General features: G+C 40.5%; 1 protein-coding gene across 13 annotated transcripts in view; it reads right to left on the minus strand.

Moving 5' to 3' along the window:
- Nucleotides 1–14,546, minus strand: part of PTPRM (protein tyrosine phosphatase receptor type M) — a 777,671-nt gene that overhangs the window by 216,656 nt on the left and 546,469 nt on the right. For all 13 annotated transcript variants that reach the window (XM_059409214.1, XM_059409213.1, XM_059409212.1 and 10 more), the window contains one exon: nt 3,316–3,448. In XM_059409214.1, coding sequence (XP_059265197.1) covers nt 3,316–3,448 — 133 coding nt within the window. The remainder of the gene's footprint in view (nt 1–3,315; nt 3,449–14,546) is intronic.

Below are 14,546 nucleotides of genomic sequence, written 5' to 3' on the forward strand. Positions count from 1 at the left end.
AACCTGGTATTTTGGAAGTGGGAGGGACAGAGATCACCCAGTATAATTTTCTCAATTTACAAATGAGGACACTAAGGCCCAGAGAAGTTCAGAACCACCAACGTAGTTAAAATACAGGTCTAGGAATGCCAAATCTAAAGTCAGTGTTCTCCTGGGGGTGGTGGGAGCTGAGCAAAGTGGGGGTGGGGGGGTCAGAAGGTCATGAGGGGTGTAACGAAATTCATTATGGTGATTCAATACAAATATTGAATCACGATGTTGTATGCCTGAAATTAATGTAGTTATACAGCAATTAGGCCTCATTAAAAAAACCAATTCAGTGTTCTTCTAACCAAACCGTGTGGCTTATTACATATCAGTGATACACAAACAACTTATTCATGATTAATATCATGAATAGGTTTTAACGATTTAAAAATGTAGCTTTTAAAATTGGGACTAAAATTTTAGAGAAAACCCCAAACAACTAGAATTTTCTTAAGAATTCCTATTCAATATGAAAATTTGTACCACATGACTATTCAGGTCTAAATTTTAGAAGTTTTGTATTTATAGGCATGATATATTGGCAAATTTTCTTTCCAGAGAGCACGGTCTGTATTTCAGAAAAAGCACAAACAAAAGTGGTACGTGCTGTGAAAACAACCCTTTTCAGATTAGAACTTAGCAAATAATCATGTAAATTTGATATGAGTTATTGGTATTTAGTCTAATGGTGTATCAAGACCATATGTTACTGTAGGCAAGCTCTTCAAATGCATAATTTATAACATAACCTCCATGACTACCTGAGAGACCTAGGTAGAATAATGAATTAATCCAGCAGAAATAGATCCTTGGAGGATGAAATGACATTTAGCTAAGGTCACAAGGGCAACTGGATTAGTAGTCTCAGGCTATTCCTCATAGAGAGTTTGCCAGAAGACACAAGAATCCAACCTATTCCCTCAACTAAAAATAAATCTCTTCAAAATGTTTAGTTTGTATTTCCAGGCATGGAAAGGCCTAGTGTTGCTTCAGATTTATACTGAATAGTATTAAAAAAAGAATGGGATTAACCACTGGCAGCAAAGATAAGCTATCTGCATAAACACTGGGGTGGGGAGCAAGGCAGGGCATTCAGGAAAAAAATGCCTAAGAGGTGATGGAGAAGTAAGAAGAAACAACCACCAAAAAAAAAAGAGAGAGAGAGAGAGACTTGGAGGAGGCAAGAACTAAAGAGACAAATAGCTAGAGAAGAATAAAAGAAGGATATAGAAAAGAAAGTTGCAGAAAAGTAAAATGAAAAGAAAAAAGAATAAAAATGAAATGACTTCTAGTACACGACTAATAGGTCATGGGATCAAATGCACAGGGTGGTGACCACAGTTAACAGCCCTGGGTTGCACATATAACAGTTGCTAAGAGAGTAGATTTTTTTTTTTTTTAAGATTTTATTTATTTGACAGAGAGAGAGATCAGGGGTAGGGAGGGGGAGAGGGAGAGGGAAAAGCAGACTCCCCACTGAGCAGGAAGCCCGACATGGGACTCGATCCCAGCACCCCGGGATCATGATCTGAGCTGAAGGCAGACACTTGACTGACTGAGCCACCTAGGAGCCCCACTGAAAGAGTGGATCTTAAAAGATCTCATCAGAAGAAAAAAAAAATGTAAAGAAAAATAAGGAGAGAAATTAAATGATCGGTGGAAAAAAGAAAGGAACTGAAGTGGTAGAGCAGGTGGGAAGAAAGCGCTTAAACAATGGGGGCCCACTACTACCATGTGCGGCTGGGACAGAGCAAGGGCTAAACATCAGATGAAGGACAAAGCAAGAAGAGATACATACATATGTGTATACATGTGGATATGAACTCACCCCCTAGACACTGCGTTACCCGAGCTTTTCTCTTCATCCTTGACTTCCTTCTCATTCTACAGGGACTGAGTGACCTCATCCAAACCCAGGGTGTCAGCTTGGCAAAGGCTGATGACCAGACGGTGGGAAGTGTTATTCTAAGTCCATTGCAGCACATCTACTCCCTGGTGGAAGTTTCCACTGAACTTCACGGGAACGGTGAACTAAAAAAGTACACCACCTACCTCTCCAATCTTCAGTCCCCACATATGTTCTACTTTCCATATTCCACATTTTCTGATTGGTAATATCACCTCTAAATTGTCCCAGCCAGGAACTAGGTTCTTTTTATGTTGTTGCTTCTCCCTCCAAATGGCCACTAAAACTTACTTCCTAATATTTCTAAAGCTGTCGCGCTTCATGCAACTGCTCCTCTTGATTTGAGTTCTTTTCTCTCCTCACTGTGTTCATTCAATCCTAACATAAGAGCAATCTTTCTAAGATTAGAATGACATCCCATTACTACCTGCTTTTTAAAGGCCACCAGTGGATCTCAGGACCAAGTCCAGCCTCCTTAGATGACAGACAAGACCAGACCTTCAAGACTTTGCTTTGGTGACCTCTCCATCCTCACCTCCTACCAGCCATGACCTTACTCCTATCCTAAAATTGTTTTTAAACTACAGAGAAAAGGATTAAAGTCTGAGTATTACTAATGTTTGGGAAAAATTAAGCTATTAAGATATCATTATCTATATTTTTATGTTGATAATTTTTATATAAGTTGAACACTTATATAGTAATTTCTTACTCATTTCTACAACACGAAAGCACTGTATATTTTTCCAAGGGTGGGAGGTGAAGATTGCTTATTACAGCCATATTGGGTTTTCTCCTCTCCCAGACCACCCTTCAACTAAACAGAGCAATCCGACAACATCCAATGTGCTTTATTCTTGTCCTGAGTCATACCATGGGCTGTGCTCCTGTTAGGCTGTTTTTTGAGAGTCTCCTTCTCCTGGTGTCGTGCAGATTAAACCCCTAGCATGGTGCCTGCCTGCCCATAACACGGGCTCAATAAACTCGGTCATCACCGTGATCTTCATCATAATGAGAAGGAAAACTCTGGTTTCTCGTGTCCTTGAGAACAGCAAATGTGTTAATACATCTGTAATCAGCACTAAAAATTTCATGATTAGTAAATGTCTTTAAAGAGTCTGCAGAACTTTATGCACCAATGTGTGGGAAAACACATCGCCTTATATTAACTTGGCATGATATGCTTGGCATTGTCATACAACACCACAATCATTACTCTGAATTTTGTCCCATAACTTTGAAGCTTAGATGAGAAATAGGAACAATTAGGGTCACAGGTGTGTCTTCAAAACCAATTCAATAACTGAATATTTTCACATGCATGAAGCAACTTGGCAAACAATGGGACAGAACCGCATTTCTGGCAATAGCTAGGAGCTCACCTTTTTTTCATCACCAACACAACTCCGAGGAATATAATAACAAACAGCAAGATGCCAGCAATGACTCCAGCAATTTTGACAGTATGGTCTGTTTCCTTCTCGGGTTCTGGGACTGGCTTCGGGGTGACGGCTCCTAAAGGTGGAAAAGGAAATGAAAAAGGACAGACGATGGGTAAGAATAAAGATGTTACATTTTTAAACATTTTGCTGCATTTAACAGAGTAAGAAGACTTATCAGAGCCAGCAGACAGACAAGCTTTTGATTTTTTTTCCACAGCTTTCATATGCACTGAAAGGAAGGTAATTGTTCATATTGTTCTTCAATATTTTACAAAACCATAACATAAGTTGGGTAGCACACCCACGCCTGACCCTTTTCTAAGAGACTCTTCTCAAACAGTTTTTTTGTATTTTATTATCTTTATTGGCTCCTTGCTCTTTCTGCCGTTTAAAAACTTGCTAACAACACAATAGCTATCCTAAGCCTTTATCCAAATTTGATTTGCTGAAACATTTTCCTCAATTATTTTTCATAAGTGAAGCAGTAATTCCATAACATATTAGCCCAAACACCTGGAAAAGTGAGATAAGCTCATTTACCATGCATTTTACCAGCAATTGTTTTTTAACACAATAGAGATTTTCCCCCTGCCTTTGGAATCTGAATCTAGGTCACATCTGGTAGGCAAAAGACTCCTTCTAAGCAATTTATTCACAAAGTGGGAGGCAGCTGATGATCACACTACTGGCACCCATATTTAATATCTGTTTAAATGAGATAACCAGAGCCTTCCAGTGGCTACTGTCTTGTGTGCCTGCTTTCCCATTTCCAAAACACCGTTTGTCCTGTTTATGGTATAATGTGATGGAATGTCAAATCTATGTCTGATGAAATATCCATTTCCTTTGCTAAATAAGTTCAGGACAAAAAAAAAATATATTAGGAATGTAACGTTCAATTCACTAAGCAGAATCCATTATTTTTTAAGGGCTTCTGCCCTTTTTAACCAGAACGTGATGATGCTGAGCACCCGAGGCATTGTGCCACCACCCTCCCTAGGGTGCCGGGACAGACCATTCTAAAGTAGGAATTTTATGTCCAAATTTGCCTTAGAATTTTCTTGGTAAAAAAATTAATTAAAATTGAATATTGAGACCGACCCTTTCTACTCTCTCGTTGGGTTTTCCATTCGTGCGTCACCTGATTCTTAAAAAAGTTAGCCATCCTTATATCTGGTGCATTCTAGACTGAGACTGTCCTCAGATGAATCATCACAGGGAAACTGTGTCAAGCTCTCACTTTCCATCTGTTTCCATCGGAAACATATAAACTACATTTCTTTCAAAAGCTATTCATGTTAAGATTTTATATGAAAGGCTGCCTCTTGAACCCATCTGTGGCCATTTTCCTGATAAAGCTGGTTAAGACTGGGGAGACACACAAGGCAAAAGGTGCCCATATATACTATGGAGTATTACGCCTCCATCAGAAAGGACGAATACCCAACTTTTGCATCAACATAGATGGGACTGGAAGAGATTATGCTGAATGAAATAAGTCAAGCAGAGAGAGTCAATTATCATATGGTTTCACTTACTTGTGGAGCACAAGGAATAACATGGAGAACATGGGGTGATGGAGAGAAGTGAGTTGGGGGAAATTGGAGGGGGAGACGAACCACGAGAGACTGTGGACTCTGGGAGACAAACTGAGGGTTTTGGAGGGGAGAGGGAAGGGAGTTGGGTGAGCCCAGTGGTGGGTATTAAGGAGGGCATGTATTGCATGCAGCACTGGGTGTGGTGCACAAACAATGAATCTTGGAACACTGAAAGAAAAATTTAAATTAAATTAAGAATAAAAAAGAAAATGTCAAAAATAAAAAAACAAAAGACAAAATAAAAGAACGTTGTGAGGTACTGGGGGGGTTAGGATTTCCATGCATCTTTTTGGGGGGATACAATTCAACCCCTAGCTATATATATACATTATGTAATCCACATGTAGTAGTATTTATATTTAATGCAAACCTCATATATACATGTATTATATAATACACACACAATCCCCTTCATGTACACACATGTATATCTATACATGAAATAAATTTCATGGTGTAAAAGGAAAAAAAAAGGTGACTTTCCATCCACATGTGCATTCCAATCAAAGAGACAATTATAATGAGTGTCATCATGATGTAAAAATCATACCTTACTGAATACAAATCCTTTTGTGTAAACTGTTTCAGTTAGTTTTTATTTCTGATGACTTTAGGGGGAAGTCCTGCTACTTTATTTAAATGAATATCCCTCACACTAATTATCCAGATAAACATTGAGACTGTTAATGTTTATTATTTTTTAGTGTAATTACATCTTATGTATACCCCTCTAATATGCCACTGGAACTGAGTGTTCAGTGTTAAGATTTTATATGATGGATTTGTAGGATACTGATACATTAAATAAATTGCTAAGAAAGATTTAAAGATAAAATGTGTGCTACAAAAAGATGAAAATTTAAAAAGCATTTAAAATAAAAATTTAAAATGCACAAAAGTGAAAAAGGGGGCTATGTTTTCCAATTTTGATTTCTTTTCTAACTTTAAAGATTTTATTTATTTATTTGACAGAGAAACAGCGAGAGAGGAACACAAGCAGGGGTAGTTGGAGAGGGGGAAGCAGGCTTCCCGCAGAGCAGGGAGCCGCATGCAGGGCTCCATCTCAGGACCCTGGGACCATGACCTGGGCAAAGGCAGCTGCTTAACTGAACCACCCAGGCGTCCCTCTTTTGTAACTTAAAAAAATAAAATAAAATGAAATTGGCTTTATTCTTCCAAATGTTGGCATACTGGGGGCGGTCCCACTGATCTCACCAGTTAGTAGATTTCAAATGGCCCAAACATATTTTGTAAATAACCGATTCACTGAATTTCTTTGTAACTAAATTATGTCATTAATACAACACTTGGGAAAGAAATACAGAAAGACTTCTCTTAGCCTAAGAGACTGAAATACATTAACACACACACACACACACACACACACAGAGTACGTCATAAACCCTCAGTAAGGGAAGTTTGTCTTGTTAACGGTCACGTTTGCTTCTGTTAAAAAACAACTGGTTATTGTTTCACTTTAGCCCACATTTTGCCTGTATCCTATGAGAACTGGAGGAATACTCTACCCATCTTTGAGACAGGAAAAGAGACCCCATTCGAGCCTTTCATTCCCTTGGGAAGCAGGAAAGTCCATTGTTATTCAGCTAGCATAAGCTCAGTATTATCATTCTTTAGCACTTACTTTTAACTCATTTCACATTGCAGGTCAAGAAAATGAAATGTTCTATCTCTGCAGGACACAGCTGCAATGTGATTATGGTGGCAATCATGCAGAATGGGAGAGCAGCTCAGAAAAGGAGAGGAGGGTTGGCCGGGGCTGGTGGTGAGTGACCCTCCTTTTGCCTGCTGCAGGGCACCGCCACCAGATCATGGTGACAGCCCCAGGACGAGGGGTTGATTGGAATGTCCGGGTTTAGGGCTGATCCGGGAAGCAACAACAGCAAATACAGGCTGGGATGGAATAAGTAAATCACCTCACTGAGATAATCTCACGGAGGTGTGTGTCACTAATTCCAAGTTCACTCCCCGTACCTACCATTCCTGCCGTTGTCTGCCTGACCTGCCCCTCCAGCCTTTCCGGAAATTGACATCTTTATGACCCCCTTCCACCGGATGCTCTTTTCTCCACTTTTGTTTTTTTTTGGAAACATGCAGTTGCGAGCTGTCTGTCAGCCTGGGACAGATAATAATTTGTGACAGAATGTGGCTATAGGGGCACCTGGGTGGCTCAGTGGGTTAAAGCCTCTGCCTTCGGCTCAGGTCATGATCCCAGGGTCCTGGGATCGAGCCCCACATCGGGCTCTCTGCTCAGTGGGGAGCCTGCTTCCTCCTCTCTCTCTCTGCCTGCCTCTCTGCCTACTTGTGATCTCTGCCTGTCAAATAAATAAATAAAATCTTTAAAAAAAAAAAAAAGAATGTGGCTATAACTGATAGCTTGTCCCCCCCACCCGCCAGCAAATCTATGAATTTAATAGTATAATTTACAAACTGCTTGGCTAAAGAGTTGTTTTCGTATTTTCCCCTCTGTCTTGTTATTTTCTTGCCAGGTTTCTAATGGTATGAACTTTTATTCCTTTTTTTTTTGGTATAATTTCCAATTCTTTGTGGAAAGGCATTTTTTCCCCCTCTTCTGCTGCACATTCTGTTTAGAGTTTACTGTACATGTAGGTCCTTTTAAAGGGAATATATTCAAATGCATGCATTTAATAGGGGGTATTATCTAGGCTTGAACATATTTGTTAAAATAATGAATAAGCTAAACATTTCATAGATGGAGGGAGACATTCTGCTGAAACTGTAGAGCATAATCTTCACAGATGCCCCCTCTACTAACTCTTAGTGATGGCTTTGGGTGATTGTTTTGTTCAACGACCAAGAAAATTAAAAAGAGCGGTATTCCAGTGAACTTGCTTTAAGTAAGGTCACAGATACAACATCCCACATGAAAACCCTCAAAAGAAAGGGAATGATTTTATCCAATGCTGTATTCAGTGGGTTTCCAGCTTAGCAGGAAATAGTGAGTCTTGGCCTAGTGTCTGATGTTAAACTAAATAACAGCACACGCCAGGCCGAGAACATGATGTGCTCAGCCACTGATTTGAGGTTTGGGCCCAATTTTGACTACTGAACTGGCTGCAGAAATTTTTCCAGAAGACCCAAGGACGCAAGCTCAGAAGGTCAAGAAAGTCATCACGGCTGCCTGGGGCTACTGACAGCGGTGGCTGTGGCCCCAACACCACAACAGCATCACCTTGAGAAAACAGGAAGCCTTCCTGACAGGAAAAGTGAACATTAGGCATAGCCCAGGGACAGCCTGGCTGCCCAGACCATCTGCATAATGGTGACCAGTACTAGCTGTCCCTAAATGTTGGAGAAAATGAGCAATATTCTTGATTTATTCTACAAGATTTTATTGAGTACCCCAATGGTGCCATGCACTATTTCAGGAATACAACAGTGAACAAATGGGTCTAACAAAACCTCTGTCCTCATGGAAGTTCTATTCTGGTGGGGAAGGCCAGAGCCAGACGGATAGGGATGCACTGAGTGGTATAGGGGTGAAGGTTGAGGGGGAGAGGGAGAGCTAGATACCTGGGCTTGTTGGGCAAGGCATAATGCAATGAATCCTGATGTGATTGCAATGAATCCGGATTGTGAAGGGGAGATGTGTAGGTTGGGGTAGGGTCTGTGGGTTTATGCAGGAGCACAGAGCTGTAGGGCCCCCTCCTCACTCCTCATAACTAGCATGAAGAAGAGGGAGAGGAGGAGAAAAAGGAGAAAAGAGGATGACACTACTCAGAGTTATATCCCAGAGGTGGGGAGGGGTGTGAAAAGTGGTCAGGAATTGATGGTGGAAGCATTTCCAGAAGGGACACTTGCTTGGGCAATCCTAATCATGGGCTAATGCTAATATTAGTTTTCATAAGTCTTCAGTCACAACCCCTTACCGAGTACCTTTTATGCTCAAAGTGCTGTAACTGTATCTGTAGGGGAATTTGAGATGAGTAAGACTGGAGCCTCAGCCTTCAGGGCCTGACACCAGAAGCCACATGAAGTGCATGGGTGAGCCCTAGAACCCACTGTGGGGACAGTGAACAGGGAGGTTTGGAAAGGCTCCTCTCCAAAGGGTGGAATATGAATGGGCTTGAAGGAAGGGGAAGATTCCAATAGAAGGATGCCTCATAAGCGAAGACAGAGAGGCAGAGAGCACAAAGACATCTCTGTGATTAGATTCTCGTGTAGCTGGGCTGAAGTCCAGGTGAAGGTTCGGGAGTAGAGGAGGAGCGGTATGGGAAACTGAGGCTTTATGGTTCGCTTCCTGGCTTTGCTTACCAGCTAAGACAGCCTGTACTGAATATAAGAAGGGAGGAACAGCAGGAAATAATGGAGCTGTGCCTTGAGAGGAGTACGTGGGTAGTATTACACAAGCTCATGGAGTGTAGAGGGGGTGGTGAGGGCAGGCATTTGGGGACCATTGGGAAGGCGACTACCTCACCTGGTCTGGGAGCTCAATGTCTGATCTAAAGGGGTGAGTGGAACTGAAAGGCAAGGACAAGGGGCTTACAGAAGGCACCTCACCAGCTGCACAGAGGTGTGCTTGGGTCTCAGATGCCCAGCGCTGGCTGGATGCTGCTGCCACTGATGGACATACAAGGTTGGTCTCCTGCCGGGGAAAATGTGTGGTTGGGTTTGACCTTTGAAGTGAATCCAACCAACAAAATGCTTCATTCCCACTACACGCGAAAGGTTCCAGTGGCAAACCAAACACCGAAATACCACTCTCAGTATTTGGGGGTCAAGGAGAGAAAAACGCTGGGGACAGCAACCAGGGGAACCACGGACAAGAGAAACTGAGGAGGCCGAGACACCTTACAAGATGAGATCTGAGGAAAATTAAAAGCAGAAAGTAAAATGGCGGCTGTGGACGTTTGTAAGATGACCGTTTCCTCAAGCTCATTCCCCAGCACTCCGATTCTGAAAGGTATTTTCAAGCGTCAACTGAGGAAGCCTCAGCCACTTTGCGCTAGTCTTTTTATGGCCATTTGGACACAAAACCTATTTTAATTAATTTTCATAGGTTCTTTTGTTTTGTTTTACCTTTTGCAGAGGTATATTTCTTTTCTTTTTCTTAAAAATAGCAACACCCTGGTTTTAAATAGGACCATGAGACAGCTCATTCATGTCTTGTACAGAAAATTAGAATTCCTTGCAGTCTGTTTTTAGTTTTCTCAGCTGTCCCTTTAACATTATACATAATCGCAAAACATCTACAAGATTTTTCATTTAAATTACATACCATTGTTTTTCTTCCTGGGAATGCAAAGTCAATCAACTACTCTGGAATCATCTACACTCACACTTTATGTATTATTTGTAACCTGATTATGCTTTTGAATTTATAACTCTTCCTTTGTCCCTAATTTCCACCGTAGGGCATGCAGAATGCGTACGGCTTACAAGTAATAATCACAAATATAATTTCTCATATAAAACTGAGATACTGGATTGTTTGATATATACTGTCTCTAAAAAATTAATCTACTTTTTTATTTTTGTTCTAATTTCATGACAGTTACTGCTTTCATTTATTGATGTGGCCAACATCCTGTGGGGAAGATGATCTATCAAAGCCTTATCACTTACTATCTGGGCACTAAAAGTTTCAAGAGAATTATTAGTGCTGTTACTATTCTGATGAAATAGCTTTATTTTTTCCATTTGCATTTCTCAAATCATGGTCAAGTCATAAAATGAGGAAACAACTTGTCAATAAGAAGGTATCAGCTGTGTTCACTTTTCATACAAAGTGAATAATCCATGAAGGGAATGCCAGTGGATGTTTTTGGAGGATACTCCTGTTAAGAGTGAGTTTTGTCTGAAACTAAAGTTTAGGGGCATTAAAATAAAAATCTGCTGTCCCTCTAATTTGTTTTCAGACTTTGTGTCATGGGTCACGGTCTAGCTAGCTTATGTTTAGCTCTTAGAAATAATTCCTCTGGGAGAAAGAATCACTACAGCTTCTTGCACAAAGAAGTAGTTCTTTGTGTATATGTTTGTCAAAGCCCCCTGTAGCTTTTGTGGCTGCCTAAAATTGTCCATTCCCTATTTTATCTAGAAGTGAGTATACCTAATAGAGTCTACATGCTTACTAAAAGAATCAGTATTTTTGGGTGCCTGGGTGGCTCAGTGGGTTAAGCCTCTGCCTTTGGCTCAGATCATGATCTCAGGGTCCTGGGATTGAGGCCCGCATCATCGGGCTCTCTGCTCAGCGGGGAGCCTGCTTTCTCCTCTATGCCTGCCTCTGCCTCTCTGCATACTTGTGATCTCTCTCTCTCTGTTTCAAATAAATAAAAATAAAATCTTTAAAAAAAAAAAGAATCAGTATTTTTGAGATTCAAACAATGTACAGAGTCTAGCAAACTGAAGGCAGAAATATGATATGTTGTTCACATGGCTAAAAGGTAATCCTCAGAAATGTAATGAGGTTTCCTGGGATCAAGGAGTGGGTGGGGTCATGTAATCCCCCCATACTCACTCAGTAAACATACAGCTTTTCCTTAAACAATGGGGTTCTTTAATAAACAAGACTTATATTCATTTTGCCATTCTATTCAATATTTTCTAAACAGAGGTTCTCCATTCATAGAGAGTTTAAGAACATTTGGAGAGAACTTATGAAACATAAAGATGACTAGGTTTTCCAGGGACTCAAGATCAAAGGTCTAAGTAACACCCTAGGTGATTCCCTACACAGCATGAAGAAAAGCTCCCACTTGAGAACCTCATTGGTCCTAAATATCTGTGAAGGAAGGTTTTCACAGACAATGGCAGAATAAGAAAAATATTTAATTGGACTGTTAATTTTAAAACACCTTCTGATATATTGATATCTTTATCAGTTAGCAAATTTCTTTCACTGTACTGTTTTAAATGATTCTTTTACAAAATTAAGAGGCAAAACCTCATGGAATCAAGCCCTAGTTTTATGAGTCTCCAGTTAGTAGAGATTGGAAGAGATCCCTAATTGCAAAGGAATTTAAGGAATGCCACCAGAGTGCCCAGTTGCTACTACTATATTCCATAGGAAGGAAGAAGGCTGACCTTTTGGAAGTCCTACTTTATGTGCTAGTTATCTTATATAACTTTATTTACTATTTCACCACGAGGGGTAATCAACACCATTTTACAAATGAAGAAACTAAGGCAGCAGAAACAATCAGGATAAGCAGCTTGTCCTGACAGTGAGAAGCAAAGGGGAAGGAGCTACACGCTGGGTCCAGGCATGTCTGTGAAGCTCACTCCCGTTTCACTGCGTTGGAACCTTCCTGACTGACACAGCAAACTTGGGCGACTACTGCTAACTCTCTGAATGACAAGACTCAAGTTAAAAATCATCTTGGTCAGGTATAAAGAGAAGAGCCTAAGAGAAGAAGGATAACAAGCAAACAACAGTAGTACAGAAGAATGCAATAGAGAAATTTAAAATCCTGAAAGAATAGGATAAATATATGAGGACACAGGACTTTCCGTGCCTAAGTTTAGAAAAGAAAGGCCTGGTAATACAGCTCGTGTTACTTAGAAATGAACCAGAGGAATGACTTGCAGAGCACAATATCCTGGTCAAGGTAGAAACAGGTAAAGGAATCAAAGAAAAGAAACACAAATGGCCAACAGGGAAGAAAAGAAGGACAATGTAAAAAGAGACAAGGGATTCAGATCATTTATCTAACCAAGGAGCAGACCAGCAGGTACCCTGATATAGTCTTCCACAGGAGCTTTTCAGAAGTAAGGAGTATTTCTTATCCACAGTTGACTTCTAGTGATTAACACAATGCTTTTAACACAGTGGTCATTTGGGAAGTCTTTACTGAATGAATCTCTTAAAACACATAGGAGGTATCTATAAAGAGAATCATGACCATATGTGATCTGTATTGGTATGAGGAAAATTTTTGAACAAGAACGGGAGCTCAAGTTTCTACAGAGAAAAGTTGTATCTTTTCCTCTCTGTATTCTTATTGCCTAGAATGTAGCATGTACTCAACAAAAGTTAGAGCAAGTAAATGAGTTTTGGTTGTATATACAAGGCGTTTTGACCCTCAGCACATGAGAATGAAATATATTTCAAAGGCGGTTTACTCTCTATCCTTGGGTTGAAGAAGAGTTACTTGACATTAGACAGGTCAGTTCTCACCACCCTACCCATCTTGAAAGGTAAAAAATTGCTATACTTTCTTCATCTCTTCTCCATTCCCTTTGCCACGCACCTGGCTTATTTTCCTTCTGGACTTTTGTATTTGACTTCCACGTAGACATCCCATCCAGTCTCCTTCACATACTGCAGCCATACTGGTCTTCCTAAAGAATTACTCTAATCGGGTCACTCTTTCATTTAAAAACACAACATAGAACCCAAGAGTTTCCTAACACTTCTTTCAAAAGGTAATCGAGGACTTCCATGGGCTGGCTCCAACCCCTTCCCCTAACTGTATGTCCTTTTTAAAAAATACTTTCCTTTATCTACGTTCCAACCCAATGGACATGTTCAGTTTTCCCCATACATCCAATATTTCCCTTCTCAGGACTCCTGCCACTCTTTTCCATTTCCCTACTCACTTTCCATTGGTTCTAATCACGCCCATCTTTCAAAGGTCACCTAGCCCAAATATAGCTCTTGATTGCTTTGTAGGAAGTATTTTCTGTCCTGCTGAATGACTATAGAACCTTGCTTAACCCCTCTTGCATAGAACTTACTTTCAACTTCTAGTTCAGTCATTTTAGTAAATTCTTTGTATCACATGCTACCATGAGTTCCTTGAGACAAAGCTGTTTTGATGGGGCGCCTGGGTGGCTCAGTGGTTGAGCCGCTGCCTTTGGCTCAGGTCATGATCTCAGGGTCCTGGGATCGAGTCCCGCATCGGGCTCTCTGCTCAGCAGGGAGCCTGCTTCCTCCTCTCTCTCTCTCTCTGCCTGCCTCTCTGCCTACTTGTGATTTCTCTCTGTCAAATAAATAAATAAAATCTTAAAAAAAAAAAAAAAGCTGTTTTGACTTTTTTGGTGCTCCTCTGACCTAGCCTAGTATCTTATTATTTATCTGCAGTTCATATGAGAACAGCTATACTGCATCACAGATCTCTCACGATTAATCACATTCTGAATTGTACTCTTTTCATAACTTGCCTCTTCTTCTCCCATTTATGTTGAAGTTCTTGGAGAGCACAAAGGATATAAAAGAAAAGAAACAAGAGAAACAAGGGGAAGTGGAAGTAAGTAAAGACAAGAGGCCCAGTGTTGTGGTCTTTCCTCCACTGCTCCCCAGGATATAGTGAGGGGATTATGATGGAAACAGGCACCTGCAGCTACTATCAGATGACCTTCCATGGGCATCCAGAAAATATACCGAGACTGAAGGAACATGTCTGAACATCAGTTCCACTGAGCACACCAAGAGACAGCCAGTATACAGAAGAAGTGTTTTTTCAGTATGCTGATGACAGATCAAAGTCCTTACCAGTAAATTCACTGACCAAACTTTCATCAATGATGAAATGAGATTAATAGAAAGAAAGAGCATGAAAATAAATATTAGTGGCAAAATGTTATATGTTCAGC

The sequence above is a fragment of the Mustela nigripes genome, chromosome 8 (genome assembly GCF_022355385.1).
Source record: "Mustela nigripes isolate SB6536 chromosome 8, MUSNIG.SB6536, whole genome shotgun sequence".
Classification (NCBI taxonomy): domain Eukaryota; kingdom Metazoa; phylum Chordata; class Mammalia; order Carnivora; family Mustelidae; genus Mustela; species Mustela nigripes.